Below are 20,013 nucleotides of genomic sequence, written 5' to 3' on the forward strand. Positions count from 1 at the left end.
TGAGAACAAAACCACTTCAAAAACATGAATTATTAAAGTTATTACTATCCAATTAGCAAGACCACAGGCTTAAACATGCCCGACAGTACCACCAGCATAAGGTTCAAGTAAAATACAGTCAAAAAAAAAATCTTTTTCAGCAAAATAACGTGGTTAATACTGAAGAGTTAAGGGGGAAATAGAAAATAGCAGTAACTTAACTAAGCAGGTTAATTTCAATAATAAAGTGCTATTTAGCTGGGATTAGTTTTGCAAGGGGAGATGAGGTAATGAAGTTTTACCACAGAGCATCTGTAGTCTTTATTACACAGGATATGAAGTTTCTATATGAATCACAGATACAGGAGTGGCTACTCGATTTAACGTGCTGACGCCGCACCAAAACAGCTCCATACGCAATGCATTCGGCTCCTCGCAAGCAGAAAACATCCAATTTTTTGGAGCGATAGTAACATACCCTGTTAGAAATAAAGGTTCTGTGCCGGGACATTTTCATTCATCAAGGTATAAACAATGTAAATGGAGCTCAAAGGTACAACAGTGGTTTTAAGGTACCTTAAATAAGTTTTCCCAGGTGAAAAGTTTGTATTTGTACTTTTCATAACCGAATGTTTTAAAACAGAACAATAAAATAAAAGCCTGGAGACGAGACGGGGTGTGGAGTCAGTACAACTTAGAAAATATCATTTCAATGGATTATGGTACAATTATGTTCCCTGACTAAAGGTACTGAGATGAACCCTTGAGGGTACCACCCCGGTGACAAGGTGGGCACTGCCCCAGTGACAGTTTAGTACCTTTTTTTCTGAGAATGTACTGTAACTGTTTACCTTGCAGTCTTAAGTCAATGCAATGTGTTATTATCTTGAGAATTTACAGGTCAACACCGCTGGATGGATACATTTTTTCCTGTCATTTTTCATGTTTTAATGCTTGGTATACTTGAGGTAGGACAATGCAAAATGTCTTGATTTGGGCCATAGAGAATACAAGTAAACAGGGGTGTGCGTTCAAACTAATTTTGATATATGAGTATGCATTATGAACGGATATCTGGTTCACTGCAAATAAGAAAAAAGCAACAACAGAGTGGGAAATTAGTAAGGAAAACTCCTTTTCCACAGAACATATTAATAAAACATGTCTACTGTTCATTTTACAGCAAATAATTAATATAATCTGGCTTTATTTCTATGTCTTGGTTTACAGCACAGGATTAACACAACCCGGAGTTATTTCTAACCCATTTTATAGAAGGTAAATGTTCTCCATGCAAAACTAATCCCATTCAAATAGCACTCTAAGATAAACGTTTCAACTTTACTATGTTTTGAGGATTATGCTTATAGGCCCACGGACTCACTGGTTATGCTTTAACTTAATGATGTCAGTCATTTAAATAACGCAACAGTAACAGAAACAAACAGACATGAACTGGTTAATCCTTCCTAAATCTTTTCCACTGTCTGTCACCTCAGCACCACAAACATACTTGACCTGTGAGACAAAGCACTGCACCTTCTCTCTTATGAGATGCACTGTAGCACCGTAATCTGTTCGACCTGCAGTTTTACAGACACCAAACAGAACTGAAAGAAAAACGTACACTGTCATTTTGTTCCAGTCGTAATCAGATAGCTCTTTCACACACTTATCAAAGGCAAGCTTCTCATTGTTACGTACAGTGCTGTGACAAAGTATTTGCTCCCCACCTGATTTCTTCTATTTTTGTTAATTTGTCATGTTAATTGTTTCAGATCATCCAACTAATTTTAATATAAGAGAAAGACACGAGTAAACAAAAAGCAGCTTTCAAATGATCATTCATTTTACTGAAGATAAAGATTTATTCAAAACCTGCATCAACCAAGTGAAAAAGTAATTGCCCCCTAAACCTAATAACTGGCTGTGCCACCCTCGGCAGTAACAACTGCAATCAAACATTTGCGCTAACTTGTGATGAGTCTTTCACATCGCTGTGGAGGAATTTGGGCCACTCTTCTTCGCAAACTTGTTTTAATCTGGCTACACTGGGGGGTTTTAGAGCATGAACTGCCCGTTTAATGTCCTGCCACAGCATCTCAATGAGGTTCAAGTCAGTACTTTGACTCGGACACTCCAAAACCTTCATTTTGTTTCTCTTGAGACATTCAGAGGTGGACCTGCTTGTGTGTTTTGGATCATTGTCCTGCTGCACAGCTCAACTGCGCTTGAGCTTTAAGTCACAAACTGACGGATGGGCGTTCTTCAGAATTTTCTGACAGAGCAGAATTCATCGTTCCAACAATTAAGAGAAGTCGTCCGGGTCCTACCGAAGCAAAGCATCCCCAGACCATCACAATACCACAACCACGTTTGACTGTTGGTATCATGTTCTTATGGCTGAAGGTGGTGTTAGCTTTTCACAAGATCTAATGGGACCCATGTCTTCCAAAAAGTTCCACCTTTGACTCATCAGTCCACAGAATATTATCCCAAAAGTCTTGGGGGTCATCTAGATGTTTTTTGGCAAATGTGAAACGAGCCTTTGTGTCCATTTTGGTCAGCAGTTGTTTGCGCCATGCAGCTTTCCCATGGATGCCATTTTTGCCCAGTGTCTTTTTTACTGTGGAATCATGTACTCTGACCCTAACTGAGGCAAGTGAGGCCTGCAGTTCTTTAGATGTTCGTCAGTATTCTTTTGTGACCTCCTTCATGAGTCCGTCGATGCACTCTCGGTGAAATTTTGGTAGGGGGGGCCACTCCCTGGACGGCTCACAACTTTTCTGTGGATAATGACTCTCACTGTGATTCGCTGGAATCCCAGAGCCTCAGCAATGTCTTTGCAACCCTTTCCAAGCTGGCAGATTTCAATAACTTCGCATTTGTATTTGAATCTCTTTAGAACGTGGCATCGCGTGCTGCTTTTTTTAAACCTTCTAGCTGCTTCACGTTGCCAGGCAGGTTCTATTTAAGTGATGTTTAGTTTCAGCAGGTCTGCCAGCAGTCATGTCTGGGTGTGTCTAGTGAAACTGAGCCCAGTAGCCAACTGAATTTGGTTAACTGGTTGATTTAGTAGCTAAGGGGGAAACCACTTTTTCACACAGGGCCAGGTAGGGCTGAACAGCATGTTTCCTTCAGTAAATGAAATCATTTAAGAACAGCATTTTGTGTTTACTTAGGTTATCATTGTCTAATATTGAAAGTAGTTTGATGATCTTCAAGTGTGACAAATATGCAAAATAGAAGTAATTGGGAAGGGGTACATACTTTTTTACAGCACTGTATATCAAAATCCCTTTAATATGAAATGAGCTAACCAGTCCTGTGTAAGGTAGCATGCGACTGAACTTAGGAAGCAACTGAGGCCTCGCCCACATGTATTCGGATATTTTTAAAAACTATTTTTTTTTCTCTGCTTTTTGGGCTCCTGTCCACAAGAAAATGTCATTTTTGTCCACTGAAAAATGAGGTTTTTGACAATGCCCTGCAGGGTGGAGATCTTTGTGCAGACATGCAAAACGCTGTTTTTTTTTTTATATGCTGACATCACGCCACTAACTTGTGCATGTCATTTTCATGCACTGAGCAGGGAGAACTCTGGAAATGCTCACTAGTTTGGTGATGGTAATGCTTATAAGTGAAATTAGGTTTACTTTTTTTTAAACTATAGCACAAAGGCATCAAACTGTACCACAGTCATTTGAATGGAGTGTCGACTTGATTGTAAATATTACAAATTTCGAAAGATTCGAAAGCAAAATGATTCTAAAGATACAAAAAGTGATTATTAATAACCAGTAAAATGGTTAGTATTTCTTTTGCTTTTTTAAGTGTTAATTTTCTGGCAGAAACTTTGAGCCTGTGTGAAATGCTGGAATGTACGATAGCGTTTTAGAGCCACTGCTAAAAAAATAAAATAACAAACTTTGAGAATAAAGTCGGCTTTTCCAGAATAAAGTCGTAATATTTCGAGAATAAAGTCGTAATATTTCGAGAATAAAGTCATAGAAACACAACATTAAAGTGGGAAGTCACACTGTGGCCAAAGGGTTTGCAAAAGGAAGGTAGCAACTTCCTTGTGTTAAAATGAGGGATGTTGAGGAGACGGTAAAGTTACACTTTCGTATATTTTTCACCAATAAAGAAATACTCAGTCTCCCTGTCTCTTCTGGCAGATCAGCAGATTGTTATTAGTATAAGAAATTGCTGAAATGGCCGTACAAGAAACTGTGTTTATTTAGAAGAAAGAACCAGACGGACTCGCAGGAAATTGTCTCTATTGTTGAAGGAGAACTCGCAGGCAATGGTCGTCTACAAGCCTATCGGTGGTTACATCTCCTTGCCATTCAAAGAGGGCATGTAGTTTCACAGGAGACAATGAGAACGATAATCAAAATGATCGATCCTGAAGGAGCGGAACTCCGGTGCTCTCGGCTTCTTCGTCGTTGCCACTACAGAAACCGAGGCCCCAACATGTTATGCCAGCCCCCCGACAATTAGCCCCGAAACAACTCGAGTTTATTCTTGTAACTTTATGACTTTATGATAGAAATTACAACTTTACACTACAACTTACAACTTTAAATCACAACTTTTTCCTCGAAATATTACAACTTTATTCTTGAAGTCTATTATTATTATTTTTTTAACAGAGGCCCTAAAACGCCTCAAATGTCAAAGCCTCTAAGAAAATCTGTGTTTCAGCTTTGTGTTCTAGATGTTCTTCTGGAGGGGTTTGGCATTAAATTTTATAGGTTATAGTCGCCTGCACTGGGCTGGAATCCTCAAGTGAGCATTCTGAGTTGTTCTTAACGTTTTAATGTGGACGGAGAGGTTTTCAAAAACACAAAGACTTTTTAAAATGTTTTTAAAAATATCTGGACATGTCGGAGAGGCCCAAAGCAGACATGGACGATACTTAGGATGATATGCTTTCAGTCATTCTAGAGTTTCTATAGCATTTGTTTCTTTTTGTCCAGTAAAAGGGTTATAGTAAGGGGCTTTATTGACCAAACTCACGACTTATGGCTCTGTTAACAGGTTCACTAATTTGAGACACACATGCAGGAGCACACACTCACTCGCACACTCACGCGTCCACTCACACATTGACACCTTAAATAAACTATTTCTGTCAGAGTAGTGCAGGTTAATGCAGTGCATGTAGAATGAACTAGCCCATTCACAAAAACATGGGTTGCCCCATATCGACACGTCACATTAAAGTAAAAGGAAACGTTTGAACGGTGAGAACTCCCTATTTTTTTTAAACTCTCCGATCTCCAACACACACTACGTACTCACTCTCATTCACTCTATCTCTCTCTCTCTCTCACACACACACATTCACGCTTTCCTCTGGCTGCTGCAGTGGTGTGAGGAAGGTGCATGTGAGGACAGGGAGGTCAGGTGTTGGACATTTCGGCCTTGCTGAGGGCGATGGCCAGCTCCAGGTCTTCTTGCTCTTGCTGCCGGAGTCTCTTCAGCCTCTCTCGCTCTGCTCTCTCGCTCTCGCGCTTCGCCCACTCCATCTGCTGCGCCTCATTACCAAACTGACAGAGAAACAAACCACAGGGCCGCATGCTGTCAATACTAGCTTATGACCTCATTTTGACACTATTAAAGTTGCAGCTGATAGCAAGTACAGACTGTTTTGTCCTTAGACTAAAACATCATACATAGAATATTATCATTGTACATTAAACAGACAAGAAAATCACAAAATCTCAAACCACAAACAACTGTATGTGCACTCACTGGCGACTTTATTTGGAACATCAACTTCGTATCTACACTCATTGTTCATTTTTTTAGGTCTACTTCCCATATTGGGTACTGAGAGTCAGTGACCGCCCTTCCAGTCAAAACAGTCATTAAGTGAAAGTTATTCATTTTTTAGGTTCAGAAAGAGCAGAAAACAAATGTAAAAGAAAATTTTATTGCTAATTTTAATTAAATCATTTTATAAATCATATTGGTCACATACAGCTATGATACATGTGACATGAGACATCGCAATCCAAGTAATCCCAAACATATTCAATGATGTTGAGGTCTGGACTCTGGCATGGTCACACCAACGGTCTGAGAACACCATTAGCTTCTTTGATAGGTTTGCAAATGAATTAATAATTTGCACATTAGACTAGAAGGAAAAAGCACACTAACAAACTAAGTTGGCTTGACTAAGCTGTTGAAATCCCAGGTGGTTGCTAAGGTGTTGCTAGGCCATTCCTACGGCCTGTATGTAATGTCTACGAGGGTCAGTGGGAAAGATGTCCTTTGTGACATAATTTGAAGCACATAAGATTATATATATTTAAAAAACAGAATCCTAAAATCTGATTGGCTGAAAAACTTAAAATCCACAGTTCATACACACAATTCACGCACCTGTGACCGCCTCACAACAACTGAATTGTATATCACTACGCCAAAGCACAAAAACCCTTGTGCTGATAATGGAATAATCTTTGTCTGTAATGCTGCTCGCATGGACCACCGAGTATACTGATGAAGTAAGAACCTGTTTTTTGTTTAAACTGAGGGGCTGGCAACTTATGTTCCTAAATAGAACTAGGCTGGTCAGCTAGCTAACAGGCTAAAAGAGCCAACAGCCTAAATAGCTCCATCATTAATATCACAGGCTTGAATTAAAGTAACTACAGTATGATTAACTGTAAAACGGCAGTATAAAAGTCTAAAAACGTCACTTGAATGTCTTACACGCTTCAAATGTTCATGTTTCAGTCAGAAGTCGCGTCAAACCCAGGCTGAATCCCAAACGGCTCTGTACTCCCTAAATAGTGTGCTAGTTATTAAAGTTTAGAAATTCTAGCCTCTACAGCCAACAGTGCATCATTTATTAAGGATGGATGTGTCTGAGTCCCAAATGACTATTTCTTAGCTATATTTTGCTCTGTTGGGCTGCAGGATCCAGTATTTAAATCCCTACGTAGTGCACTATGTAGGGAGCAGGGAGCCATTTGAGATTCAGCACCAGTGTGAGAAGAAGGAGCCGCTGGTGCTAAATACGACCAAAGCGTACTTCTAAAGCGAAAGTATCTGCATTCAACAGTGCTGTTATCAAATGTTCATTGTTATACGACGACAAGTTTAAAAATTCATGAAATGACCGCAATATACAGCGATGGGGGACTGAACGTTTCCTCCTCATTCAGCCGTCCATGGTTGCTTGGCAACGAGACCGTACTTTAAAGGAAGTACATTTCTTGGCGAAATACTTGTTTATGTTGATTATTATTAATAATAACTTAAATTATGCCTAAGAACACCCTTCCTGTGATAAAATCACAGTAAAGCACGACCTCTTGTGGCTTATTGCTTTAATATATTTTTAACATACTTCCCTTCATTCCTTATAGGGAAAAACTTTCAGTGAACACTACATACGGAAAGCATACGTGCGAACAATCCCAAGAACACAAGCACATTATTCCTGTATAAGCTCAACGATCCTGCAAAGTTTTGTGGTTCTAGCTTGAAAACTGTGACCCATAAAAATGGTAATAAAAAAGACTAGAATAATAAAATGAAGAAGAGTAAGCTGTCTTTGTCCTATTTAATTTGTTTTTAACAAAATTTGGAAAATCTTGTTTCCTTGGACTTTCCCCTTCTTTATGCTAGTGGATAATCTTACATCTAATCTCTTGAGAAACATCTGAAAAACAGTTAACTTTATGGTTGTTTGGACTGGAAATTAAACAAATGAAGGGTGGTCTCTGGCTTTTGCACAGTACTGTATATCGTAAGTGCAGCTGAAAAAAAGGACAAAGAATGTAGACACAAAGCAGGTGTACCTAATAAAGTGACCCGTGAGTGTATATCAGAACAATAATGCAAGACATTATTTGTGCCTGCCAAAAACACTTAAACAAGCACTGCTTGCCAGATCCATGATTTGTGATCTAAAATTTTAATTTGTAGTTTGGATGAAATCCCAGGCACTCTGTGGTTAGACAAAACAAGCTAAGATTCAATTAAGAGTCACATGATATGGCGACTATGGGAAAGTCAGGGGAATGTTGTCCTGAGGCCAAAAATGTGGACTGCTGGAAAATTCAACAGCTCTAACAAGAAATCTTAAATTAAGCTAAAAACGAACAATAAATAAACCAAGGATCATACTTCAAAAATAAGAAAGAGCCAGCTTCTTCAGATTTTATGGTTCTTCCTTGTGGCAACTCTGATTCTATTGTGCATCTCTGTTGTTATGTTTCTAAACTAAATGTTACCAAGTCATGAGACCATTTACACCACCTCTTTCTCCTACTATGCCTGGGGAATTCTACAGACAACGCTCTTTCTCACATTATGATTGGGATTTACAGTTCAGGAAAGATGAATGGAAGTTTTATTCTTTTTTAAATGTAGTTATCAGTGCTAAGTCTATATTTACTGTATACATTCTTACACCAGAATTCCTGAATCTTTCTTAGCTATAACTTTCTTTAGCTATAACTATTTTTTTAGGGCAGTCAAAGTTATCACACTAATAAAGGGCTAATGTGATTAACGCTGTTAAGGCATTTTTCTTAAGTAGAAAGATCTCCAGGCTGAAATCCAGCCTTAGCATGCTGTATGCTGCTATGAAGGAATCCAGGATTGCGGCCCTCTTGTTCGAATACGGATGTTAAACGGCTTTTACACTGAAGCCATAGGCTGGGCGTAAACTTCACGACTTTTAAAATCTTAACAGATTTCTAAAATGGAGAGCATCACAAACTTATTGTCAGTGTGTCACAGAATTTCTTGTCTTTTTGTCTCGAGGGCATTCAGACTAGATAATTAAAAAAGAGAAAGCGTAACACACATAACGAGTTCAGGCTACGAATAAGAACTCAAACTCCCACATCTCCTCAGATTACATATCACACACAAAGCTAAACTTACTGGACCGGACCTTCTAGCTCTCTGTTTGGCTGATGTTTGAATCAGTCACCGAGTTCATCTGTGATCTTCTCACACTACAGGACTCGTGAACGTTTTGAGTCGTAAATATCAGACATTTGATAATATTTTGATATATATATTTGATAATATCGGAGGGTCACTTCAGAGGTCGATCGGAGGGCTAAACGTTCACTTTCTCCGCTCACACTACCAGATCATCTGTGCCGTCGGTCGCTTCCGATCGAGCTCCTAACCAGGAAAATCGCTTTAGATTGTGAACATTTGTCTCAAGGGGCAAATCAAGCTTAAAATGGATAAATCAATGAGCAGCAAACTAAAAAGAGAGCTCATTAGTTGTTTGAATGACAGCAAGAGCAATCACAGAGCAGCTGAATCATTGGCTTATATATACTATATATATATATATATATGTACTTATTGGTTGGAACATATAGCCACTATTACTCTCTCTGGACATTAGTGAAGGAAAATGGAATTTAACTCGTTCAGTCATGTGACCCTTGCGTTCACAAGGTGACAAAAAAATGTTATTAAACGATTGAAAGTACTAAATACATTCTAACAAAGCTTCTTTTGCCCTCTCGCATACAGTACTGTGCAAAAGCCAGAGAGCACTAAGTACAAGCTATTCATATTTCAGGAGATATTTCTGAGGAGATGAGATATAAAATAATCCACTTGCAAAAAGAAAGGAAAAGTCAAAGATAAACAAACAGGAGTAGTCAGAACTTAAAGCTGTCATCTTTGAGAGAGAGGAGAAAATCAAGCTGACTCAGATCTGAAAACATCCACAGGTGTTTCTGTCCATCCTTCCACTGTGAGAAGACGACTCAGCTCTGTGGGTCTGAAAGGATGTGTAGCTGTTCAAGAAGAACCTCACTGAGAAAACGAGACGGACACATCAAACAAAGAAGCTGCTGGTGTTCACAGAACCACAGAGTCCAGACCTCAACACTGAATGTGTTTGGGGTTTCCTGGACTGTGAGAAACAGACAAGGCAACCCACGTCTAAGACTGAACTTTGGAGGTGTCAAAAAATACCCCTGCAGATTTCTTTCAAAAACTGAAAGAAAATAATCTCTGACTTTTGCACAGTACTGTATCTATAACAAAATTCACTGTTTTACATGTAAAAAAACATGCAAATAACCTTGATTAACTACACAAACTAATGTGATTAATCAGGTTTAATTATTTTACAGCCCTATTTTTTTCATTCAGAAAAGGAATCTAATGATCCAGTACACAATCACAGCATGCAGTGACTGAGCACATCTGCTTCCTCTGCAGTTTGTGTGATACATAACCAAAAGGGACAGAATCTACTTCGCCACATTTTCAGATGATCTTACCTTAACTCTGTCAGTCCCTGTAAAAGAAAATTAGATCATAAAGAAAAAAAAAACACACAAACAAAAGAGAGAGAGATACAGCAAACTGCCACACACCATTCACTTAACTGCACACAGACAAATGGCTCGGTGGACACTGAATAGACCACTAACACCAATGACACATGATGGATCTTTTAATCAGGCTTTTTTGATGAAAGGAATGATCTCGTTGGACAGGGGAAAAGAAGCATGCACTGATATGAAGCTGGGAGACAGTGACAGAAGTGAAGAGAGACAAATTCTGCACACTTTGAGGACAGACAAGGTGAACTGCAGTGAACAAACAGGACACATTTGAGATGAACATGCACATCAGATTTCAGATTGACTGAAGATAAATGAGCTTCAGTTTCCAGTGTTCTATGTGAAATCTTTTGCTTTTCTCAGATTCAAAGCTAGACATCAAAGGGCCAGTATCCTACATTTCTCTTGTATTTTATTTTTGTCCCCAGATGTCCATTTATAATGTGAGTGTGTGTCCAGAATACATACCATAAGGAGCCCCTTAGGATTAAACAGGCCTAATCTAATTTGTTACTGTGCCTTTAAGACTGATATATGTAATGATTATATTCTGACTGGCTGCCAAACACTGCTTATAACCTCACCGTGAATGGATGGAGACATGTCAATGTGTCGGGTGTCATATGCAATGTTTGGGCGCCCCTGTCAAATAACATGTTTTGCTGATTTTTCTAAGCGAAAAATAAATCAACACATCTTCTACCAAATAAAAGTTCTACACATTTTAATGCACAATTACTGTTTATCTGCTGAATTTAACATACAAGAAAAAAATTAAACATACAATGAGGCCTGTGTAAAAGTTAGGGCATATATTCTATGTTTTCCAATATGTGAAACTCATAGAATTACGATGGTGTTTTAGGGCCACTGGTAAAAAGATATAAAAAGTCGTACGACTTATCTTGAAATATTACAACTTTATTCTTGAAATGTATTATTTTTAGTTTTTTTGTCATATACAATAAATAGAAACTGTGCACTAAAATGAGCATTTTCACTTGAATATCATCAAAACATAATTTGAATGGGGGTATTTAGACTTTAGTATAGGACTATATAGACTGTATGGACTGTGGATGGTTTGAAACTTTAATAAGAGTTTACATCAAACTTTTATTTCAAAAAGTGAAAAAAAAAAAAAAATTAGTTTTCCAAGGTATAGGCCCTTTAAGTTATGTAATCACACTTCAGAGGATTCCAATCATGTTCACAAGTAACCCTAGATGCTTTTTTTTTCATCAGCAACCTCTTGAGTTTAGTAGTAACTGTTTCAAAATAATTTGCCTAATAATTATTGGCAACAGTACAACTATCAAACCACAAGAAGACCAAAAAAGATGGCATGATTTTCTCAAATACTGTACATTTAGCTGCATTTCTGATGGGACTGAGCTCATGAGACAGGAAGAAAAACCAGAGATGGTTTAGCAAGCCCTGCGTCCCCATCACATGCACACCAACAACAGGAGAATGATGGCTGAGGATGATGATGATGATGATGATTATGATGATGATCATGGTACAAAAATCAATGGGTCTTAAATTGAGTGGGTTTTTGCATTGTAAAGAAGCTAGGATGCACACCATATCCCATGCTGAGAAATCTCCAGCCTGCAAGCTGAGTAGTGATACTGCTCCTTCCTGTCAACCAGTCACCATGAAACCATCTCCAAAAGCTAAGACCAGCGGCTTCCTAATAACCTCCTTCACCATGCACTGCTAACTGCATGCCCAAAACCCTACTGCCAGTAACTAACTCTAACTTCAGGGTGCTTTTAGAGGGGAACCTTTTTATGTCTATCTACTGCTGGTATGATTAGACCATAGCTGGCCAACGCTGTTCTTGGAGATTTACTGCTCTGCACAGTTCAGTTCCAACTGTAATTAAACAACATTTAACCCTGTTAAACAAGGCCTTCAACAGTATCTGAATATTAAAGCAAAGTGTGTTGGAAATAAGCTCTGCAGGTTGTGCAAAAGTCAGAGACTGCCTTTGGCTTATTTAATTTCCAGTCAAAACGGCCAGTAAAAACATGTCATTCATGTTTTAGGAGATATTTAGATATAAGATAATGTATTTGCATAAAGTCAAAAAGGGGAAATTCAAAGGAACATTAACTTAATAATCTGATAACTGCAGAAAATCAGATTTTGCCAGTAATGCAATCAACACATTTACATGCACTTGAGTAATCAGATAATGGAAAAATTCGGGTCTACACGAGTCATGCAGTAATCAGATTTCTGCTTCACAACTCACTAATAAACTCACAGAAAATGTGACGTAAACGTCATGTGAAACTAAGACTTCATGCCGCTGCGTTTTTTTTAAAACATCGAGCCACTTTTCCTGAAAATATAAACATACATCATCTAGAAGATGAAGAATATTTAAATCTTCAATTCCGTCAAGCGTGTAGTTAGTTTTAGCATCACTCCAAAAGTGCTTTGATGTCGTCTCGCAGCAGCGCTGCTTGCATATCTCTGGTACTGTGGTCTGTTTTCGAATATGCGCAGACTGAGAAATACGAAAGAAATCAGAGTAAGAGTTCACATGCACTGACAAATCTGATTACTGAGCTAAAATCCAGCTCTCTTTATCAGATTTCTAGACCCTCAAAACTGTCCCCATCAGATAAACAGCTCTTAAAGCTTTCATCTCTGAGAGAGAGGAGAAAATCAAGCTGCTTCAGATCTGAAAACATCCACACACGTTTCCGTCCATCCTTTCACTGTGAGAAGACGACTCAGCGCTATGCGTCTGAAAAGACATGTAGCTGTCGAGAAGCCCAGAGTCCAGACCTCAGCATCACTGAATGTGTTTGGGATTACTTGGATTGTGAGAAGCACAAAATGAAACCAGTTTCTAAGACTGAGCTTTGGAGGTGTCTAAAAGGACCTCTGTAGATTTCTTTATTCCTTTGTTAAACATGTGTTTCTATGCTGAAATGAATAACTTAGTGGCTGTTTCAACTGGAAATTAAATAACTGACACCTTTGCACAGCACGGTAGATCTTCATGAGCCGATCTATAGGGTGGTAGAGAACTCTGTCACGACAAGACAAACAATAGTGAACAGCTTCATTATGTAAATTATCTGTAAATTACATGATCATGTATATCTGTGTAACAGATTGCTCTGGTGTAAAACTACACAAACCTCTAAACTACATACTACTGAACTAGAACAAGGAGAATGGGTCTAAATCTTGGCCTATGGAATAAATTAAAATCTCAAAAGTAAAATCATTGTTTGACACAGCTTTGCTTTCCAGATTTTCACACTATTTCTTTTTTGAGTCAATCAACCATTCAGTTCACTCTGGAAAACAAAATGTGAAATTCTGGGTGCAGCTTCCACAGCAAAAGCTTGATCAAACCAACATTATCCTAATGCTTCTCACAAAATGGCTAAAAGCTTTACAGTTAACTTTAGCAACTCAATTTAGTCGTGACTGTGTTCTGTCTCTACTGAGCCAAACAAATCTTTAGCAGAGAAACATTTCTCAAAGACTGCACAGCACAGCGAACATAACCCCTCATAAAACCTCCACTATATATAGGATGAGAGCCAGTTTGTGTGCAGAGGACACAGAGTACAGTGCGAGGGGTGGAAATGACCCACATGGGTTGCACAATTAGCCATCAGCTGCTACAATTAGCTATCAAAAGAAATGCTGGTGTGGCCTCCTTAGAGCTTTATTTCTGCTTTTCTTCAGAAAGATGTCCTTCCGAATAGTTCGCAGAAGTGAAAGTGGTTTTTCCAGCATGTTCAAACATGTTGGCAAAAGTTGATTAAATGCAGGGTGAATACCCATCAGCCTGAAGCTTCTAAAGCCAACGCCCAGGTTTTCAGCATCTGGCCAAATGGAAAAGGCAGGGTTTGGATGTTTGCCAGTTTAACACAGATCAAGTCTTTATTTATTACTTCTACAGCCGAGGCTCAAAGATTACCGGCCTACAGTAGATTATGAATTGCCCATCTTTTTAGATGCACGTAAACCAATGTCCTGCCTACAATCAATAACCTGACTATAAAATGCAGGGCTGAACCAACATGTGAACTGTGGGCTATCTGATATTTCTAATGCACATGTCGCTATACATGAATATTTATAAAATGGAGAAAGTGGAACCAGATTGATCTTGACTATCCCTTGTAGAGGGAAAATGAATAAAAAGCAGATAGTTTAGTGCAGTAACCCAGTGTCACCTAAACATTCTGCTATTACAGAGCATAACTAATACATTATCTAACATCTCTTTGAAATATCAAGCATCTAAAATCTAATATCTGTTTGATGTTTTAAACAATATTTCGGCCAATAGTGATATGATTCTGATATCATGGTGCATCCCTAATAAAATAAGAACCACTGTGGTTGGTATAATGGAAGATGAAGAAAGTGATAGCTGTGTGAAGATCAAAGTTACTATTGCGAATAGTAATGAAAAATTCTCTACAGAGAACAAACTTTAATATGACATTTTTCTGCAAATTTTAGTCTACAATTTAAATGCTTTTGAATAACACTAAACTTAGCAAGTACCTCATACCACTTAGTGCAATACCTGCTCCCATGTAAATACAACAAATCTGTCTTACATGCTATGTACACATGCAAATAGATATACTTTTATTCCTGCTCTCTCATACTTTAACTTATGTCTATTTCATATTTCTGCCTAAATTATGGCTATTTTTATTTCTGCCTAATTTTGTCTACGTTAATTTTTATTTTTATTTCTGCCTAATATCTCGCTGCTGTCGGAACAAAACAAAACAAGTTTTTCAGTTTTTAGACATAATTAAAATACCTAAGTTCCTATACATTGTGTGTAAATTTCATGACGAATGGACTAACAGAAGTGACCCAAAATAACTTGGAAAAAAGTCTGGTTCCATTGACTTACATTAAAAGTAGAGTATGTTTTTTCCTTCTCCTGTAAAGTTCTCTTTTTGGAGATATGAGGTTTTGTTCCGACAACATCGATATGTATGTTTAGAGGCGATTATATGTCTTGCTACACTGCAATTTTCCTTCGGGATCAATAAAGTTCAATCTATCTATCTGTCTATCTATCATATTGGGGAAAAAAACAAATATAAAACGTGCCATAACTGGGCCACATTTTATATTTTACATTCTTTTCCAATAGAATCATTCAGCAAATGAACATTAATTGTGTATTAAAATGTGCAAAAGTGTGTTCTCTGTAGAAGACGTCTTAACTTATTGTCACTTCAACAACAAAACATGTAATTCCACCAAGGCGCCCAAACTTTTGCATGACTGTACGTCTGAGCTGCTTTTCTGTCACTGTCTGTCAGTAGTTATAAATCTTACATGTGAATTTTCAAATATCACATCACATACTGTGAACTCACTTCGCTTGCTAGCTAGAGATTGAGGTTGAATGTATCAAACCAACTTTTAGGTGGATAAGCCTAAAACACAACATGGCTTTCATCCTGTATGACAATGTGTGTATAATGTTGTTCTGCCATTGAAATTTTAAAAAACAGTTTCTATACTACTTTGCCACAACAGCAAAAGTGCATCTAATACAATCCCCTCATGACAAAATGTGGATATTCTTTGCTTCACAGTGGAGATATAACACTAACTAACTATAGAGGGTTCTGTAATCACAGACTTTGTAAGGGGACTTCAGCATAGCAGTGTGCAGAAAAGGTGATTCTAGATAGGACCTCAGAGAACCTGAGCTTTCAACCCCTCAAGACTTCTGGCCCATTTGATTCAACAAATCCTACAACAACAAGACAACAAGGGGTATAACATACTCGATACAGCAAGCAACAAGAAACTGAACTGGCCACGGGTCACTGTGGAGCCGTGTCTGGCTTCATGATTGCTCCCTTCACTATTCCAGATCATTCCATGGAGTTGGTTAATTACAAATAGAGATGGCAGTAGAGATGGAGAGTAGCCAGCATGAGGCAACAGCATAGACGGAGAGGTACAGAAGCCAATGGTGCAGTCTGCTCCACAAAATCTCACTCATGATTACTAAAAAGCAGAGAGCATTTTTGGGGAGAAAAAAAAAGAAAAAAAAAGAAAAAGAAGAAAAAAGGTGGACTGGACAAGAGAAGTAGTATCACTAAGCTCAACTTACAGAGCTGAAGTCTGCAAAACCCAAGGAAGAGTCTTTAGAGGCTTTACTTGAAGCAGATGGAGCAAACGGATCTTTGCCACTAAATGGGTCCCCGACCCCCTTTTTACTCTGAAACGGGTCGTTAGCGTCAGAGCCAAAGGGCTGGAAGGGATCGCTTGACTTGGCCGAATCCCCTGATCCAGGCAAGTTAGTCGGGGTGCTTTTACCTGAAAGAGTTCAGAAATAAAGATATTCAAAAAGTATAAATATGCTATCTCAGTAATGTTTAATTAAATGGAGCCTATAACAGCTGTTGGATTACTTGAAGTGCAGCATTCGCATAACACAGTAATGTGCAAAAGACATCATCCTTCATGTCATTCCCAGTCAAAACGGACATTAAGTACAAGTTATTCATTATTCAGCATCAGGAAAAAACACAAAAGCCTCCAACACGAAGTATAAAATCTAAATTGACAGTATTTAGTGTGTTTTTTATCACAGCTTTCATTCTTAACATATTCGATACACCTCCAAAGTTCAGTCTTAGAAGTTGGTTGCATTTTCTGCTTCTCACAATCCAATCAATCCCAAACACATTCAGTGATAATGAGGCCTGGACTCTGGGATGCACTGACCAATCCATTGTTCTGAGAACACCAGCAGCTTCTTTTGTTGATCTGCAAATAATGTTCTTTTTTGTCTCCTTTTCTCAGTGAGGTTCTTCTTGAACAGCTACACATCCTTTCAGACCCATAGCGCTGAGTTGTCTTCTCACAGTGGAAAGATGGCTGTGGATGTTTTCAGATTTAAAGCAGCTTGATTTTCTCCTCTCTGTCAAAGATGAAAGCTCGAAGTGCTGTTTATCTGATGGGGACAGTTTTGGTGGTCTACCAGGTCTTGCAGGTGGTTATTTGGTGTCCCGGCTTCTTAGTGGCTTTTAATCATTTTTTTTTAACTCCAGTTCTGAAAACTCCTGTGTTTTTCCACTTATGTTCCTTAAACTTATTAATTTCTTATGCAAATAAATGATCTTATATCTAATCTCCTTAGAAGAACCCCTGAAAAACAAATAACTTGTACTTAATGGCCGTTATGACAACAAAATAATGATGAGAAGTTGTTTTCCCATATTGCTCACATTTCCTTTCTCAACATGTGAGAACCCTACCACACCCTGATCTAGCAACAAGCTTGCTTTTAGTCATGAGTAGAATGTTCTGTTAGAAAGGTAACGTCCTGTCACACTCGCCCTAACTGCAAAACAAAATTTCTGAAACAGAAAAAATTGCCAAAATGATGAACTGCCTGTCTAAGAATCTGCTGATCACCTGTTTGACAGTATATAAGCGTACCAACTGTGACTAACCAACGCAAGCCCTTTTCCCCAGATCAGCCGAAAAACCACAGCTGTTTCAGTTACACTTGTGTGGTGCACCATTGCCACCCAAACTGCCATGGTGAATACCTCCGATACTACAAAAAATAACCCTATCATCCCACGGCTTCAGGCATATGGTGATGGTTAAAGGTTAAAGCTACAGGGGGTGGAGTGGAGGGGATTGCAAGAGCAACCCACACTAGCTGAATACGAGAAACAAAAACGTGGAAAAAAAAAAAATGCTTACGTGTAACACTTTTTTTGTGTGTGTGTGTGCAACGATTGGCATAGTCTCACTCGTGAGAACTTTAAACTGGTTCTTGGTTCCTCTAAAGGTGTTAACCGCAGTGTCAATTGGGCTGTTATTTATACCAGACCAGCAATCAGTTTCTCTCTTTCAGTAAACGGAATAGCAAACCACAATACGGAGCTCCACCCTGACAGGTCAAAGCCAGCAAAAACAAGCACGGCTTATCAATCCCCATTCACAGCTGTAATGCAAACGCTACATATTGAGCACTGCATGCAGATTGGTGCAGTAATATGCAGGGCAGCTTTTTACAGCTATTGCTATTATGCATCTTTTCACGCACAAACCAAAACAGACAGAAGTAACTGACATAAGTAGGAATGCAAAAATGTGTTTGTCCTAAAAAAAAAATAAATAAAAAAATAAAAAAATAAAAAAAACAACACTTGGTCAGTTGTTGATATCATACATATACTGTTTTTCTTGCATTTTATTTTTTCCCCTGAGGTCCACTTATGACATTTATGTTGTTTTATGCATGAACAACAGTCATGAATCATTTTTGCATGACAATTATCTGATCTCTCTTTATCTCACAGTTAAACAGGCTGTTTTTGTTACTGTGTGTTTAAGACTCATACAGTGTATTCAGACACTTTTCTTTTTGTTATTTAATATACTTCCAGTGCATTTATCCACTTCTAATTTACACACATAATGTCTTTTGACTTTGCACTTGTATGGAACACAGTATGCAATCACAAGCATAAAGAAAAACATTTAAAAAACTCATCATTTAAAAAAATGATAGAGAAAAAGGTATATATATATATATATATATATATATATATATATATATATATATATATATATATATATATATATATATATATACATACATACATACATACATACACACACACACATGTATACACACACATGTATACATACACACACACACACACTCACACACTCACACACTCACACACATTGCTCCTGGTGTCATTAGAAAAGATGTTGCCACTGGTCAGGAACATGTCAAGCAGCAATCATGGTGAAGTTTATGGAGCCTTGAGGAGGTGAAGTTCTGTAGGACAACACTGTAAACAGCACTCGAATGGAAAAAGCTTCAAAGCCACAGCAAAGACCATAAAACACCCCTGTCAGCACAATCAGGGATGAATTTGGAAAACTAAAACCATTGCTTATTGTCCCCAGACAGGGGCGCCATGCATGATTTCTCCCTAACTAATAATAAGGAAGGTAAGAGAGAAGCCAGCAATTACTTGAAGAGTTGCAGGATGACCTGAAAGCAGCAGGAACAAGTTACACCAAGACCAATAAGCAAAGAACTGCAACTGCAAAACTCCACTGCTAAAAAAGATGCACAGAAATGTGAACTCTGCTAAATTTGTTTAAAGTTTGCACATGAGCATTTACACAAATCAGATGAAACAAAAATAGAACTCTTCGGCAATAATTAAGTTTGTCACGTGTGGAGAAAAAGGGTTGCGTGTACGATCCAAAGCACACCACAAACACACAGTATAGTACGAAGGTGGGAGTATCGTGATATGGGGCTGCTTCACTGCCAACAGTACTGGGCCGTTATGCGTCACTGAGGTTTCAGTAAGACAATGACCTCAAACATGCAGCCAAAATAACTCTGGTTTCTAAAAACGTGAAGGTGCTTGCACTGCCTTGCCAATATCTTGGCTTGAATCCCTTTGAACATTTAAGAAATATTTTGGAATTGAGATCAAACAGCGAGACCTCTGTAACCTCAGGGAGCTGAAGATGGTTTGCCAAGAGGAACAGGCCAAAACTGGTCAACGATGCTGCAAAAGCTAATTACTTTTTACCATAGTTACCTCAAAGCAGTTGGCAGGAAGAGCTTTGCAATATACTAATATTAATTTGTAATGCC

The 20,013-nt window shown here is 38.3% G+C and overlaps 1 protein-coding gene across 5 annotated transcripts in view; it reads right to left on the reverse strand.

Moving 5' to 3' along the window:
* Positions 1-714: 714 nt before the first annotated feature.
* eps15l1a (epidermal growth factor receptor pathway substrate 15-like 1a) overlaps positions 715-20,013 on the reverse strand; it is a 50,535-nt gene continuing 31,236 nt past the window's right edge. For 4 of the 5 annotated variants that reach the window (XM_036586217.1, XM_036586215.1, XM_036586216.1 and 1 more), the window contains 2 exons: positions 16,477-16,682; positions 715-5,534 (listed from right to left, as the gene is read on the reverse strand). In XM_036586217.1, coding sequence (XP_036442110.1) covers positions 5,388-5,534; positions 16,477-16,682 — 353 coding nt within the window. In that variant the 3' untranslated portion in view covers positions 715-5,387. Of the gene's footprint in view, positions 5,535-15,462; positions 16,683-20,013 lie in introns of those variants that run through there. The other variant, XM_036586218.1, reaches the window with a different exon arrangement.

Source organism: Colossoma macropomum, unplaced genomic scaffold, assembly GCF_904425465.1.
Source record: "Colossoma macropomum unplaced genomic scaffold, Colossoma_macropomum, whole genome shotgun sequence".
In the NCBI taxonomy this organism is placed as follows: domain Eukaryota; kingdom Metazoa; phylum Chordata; class Actinopteri; order Characiformes; family Serrasalmidae; genus Colossoma; species Colossoma macropomum.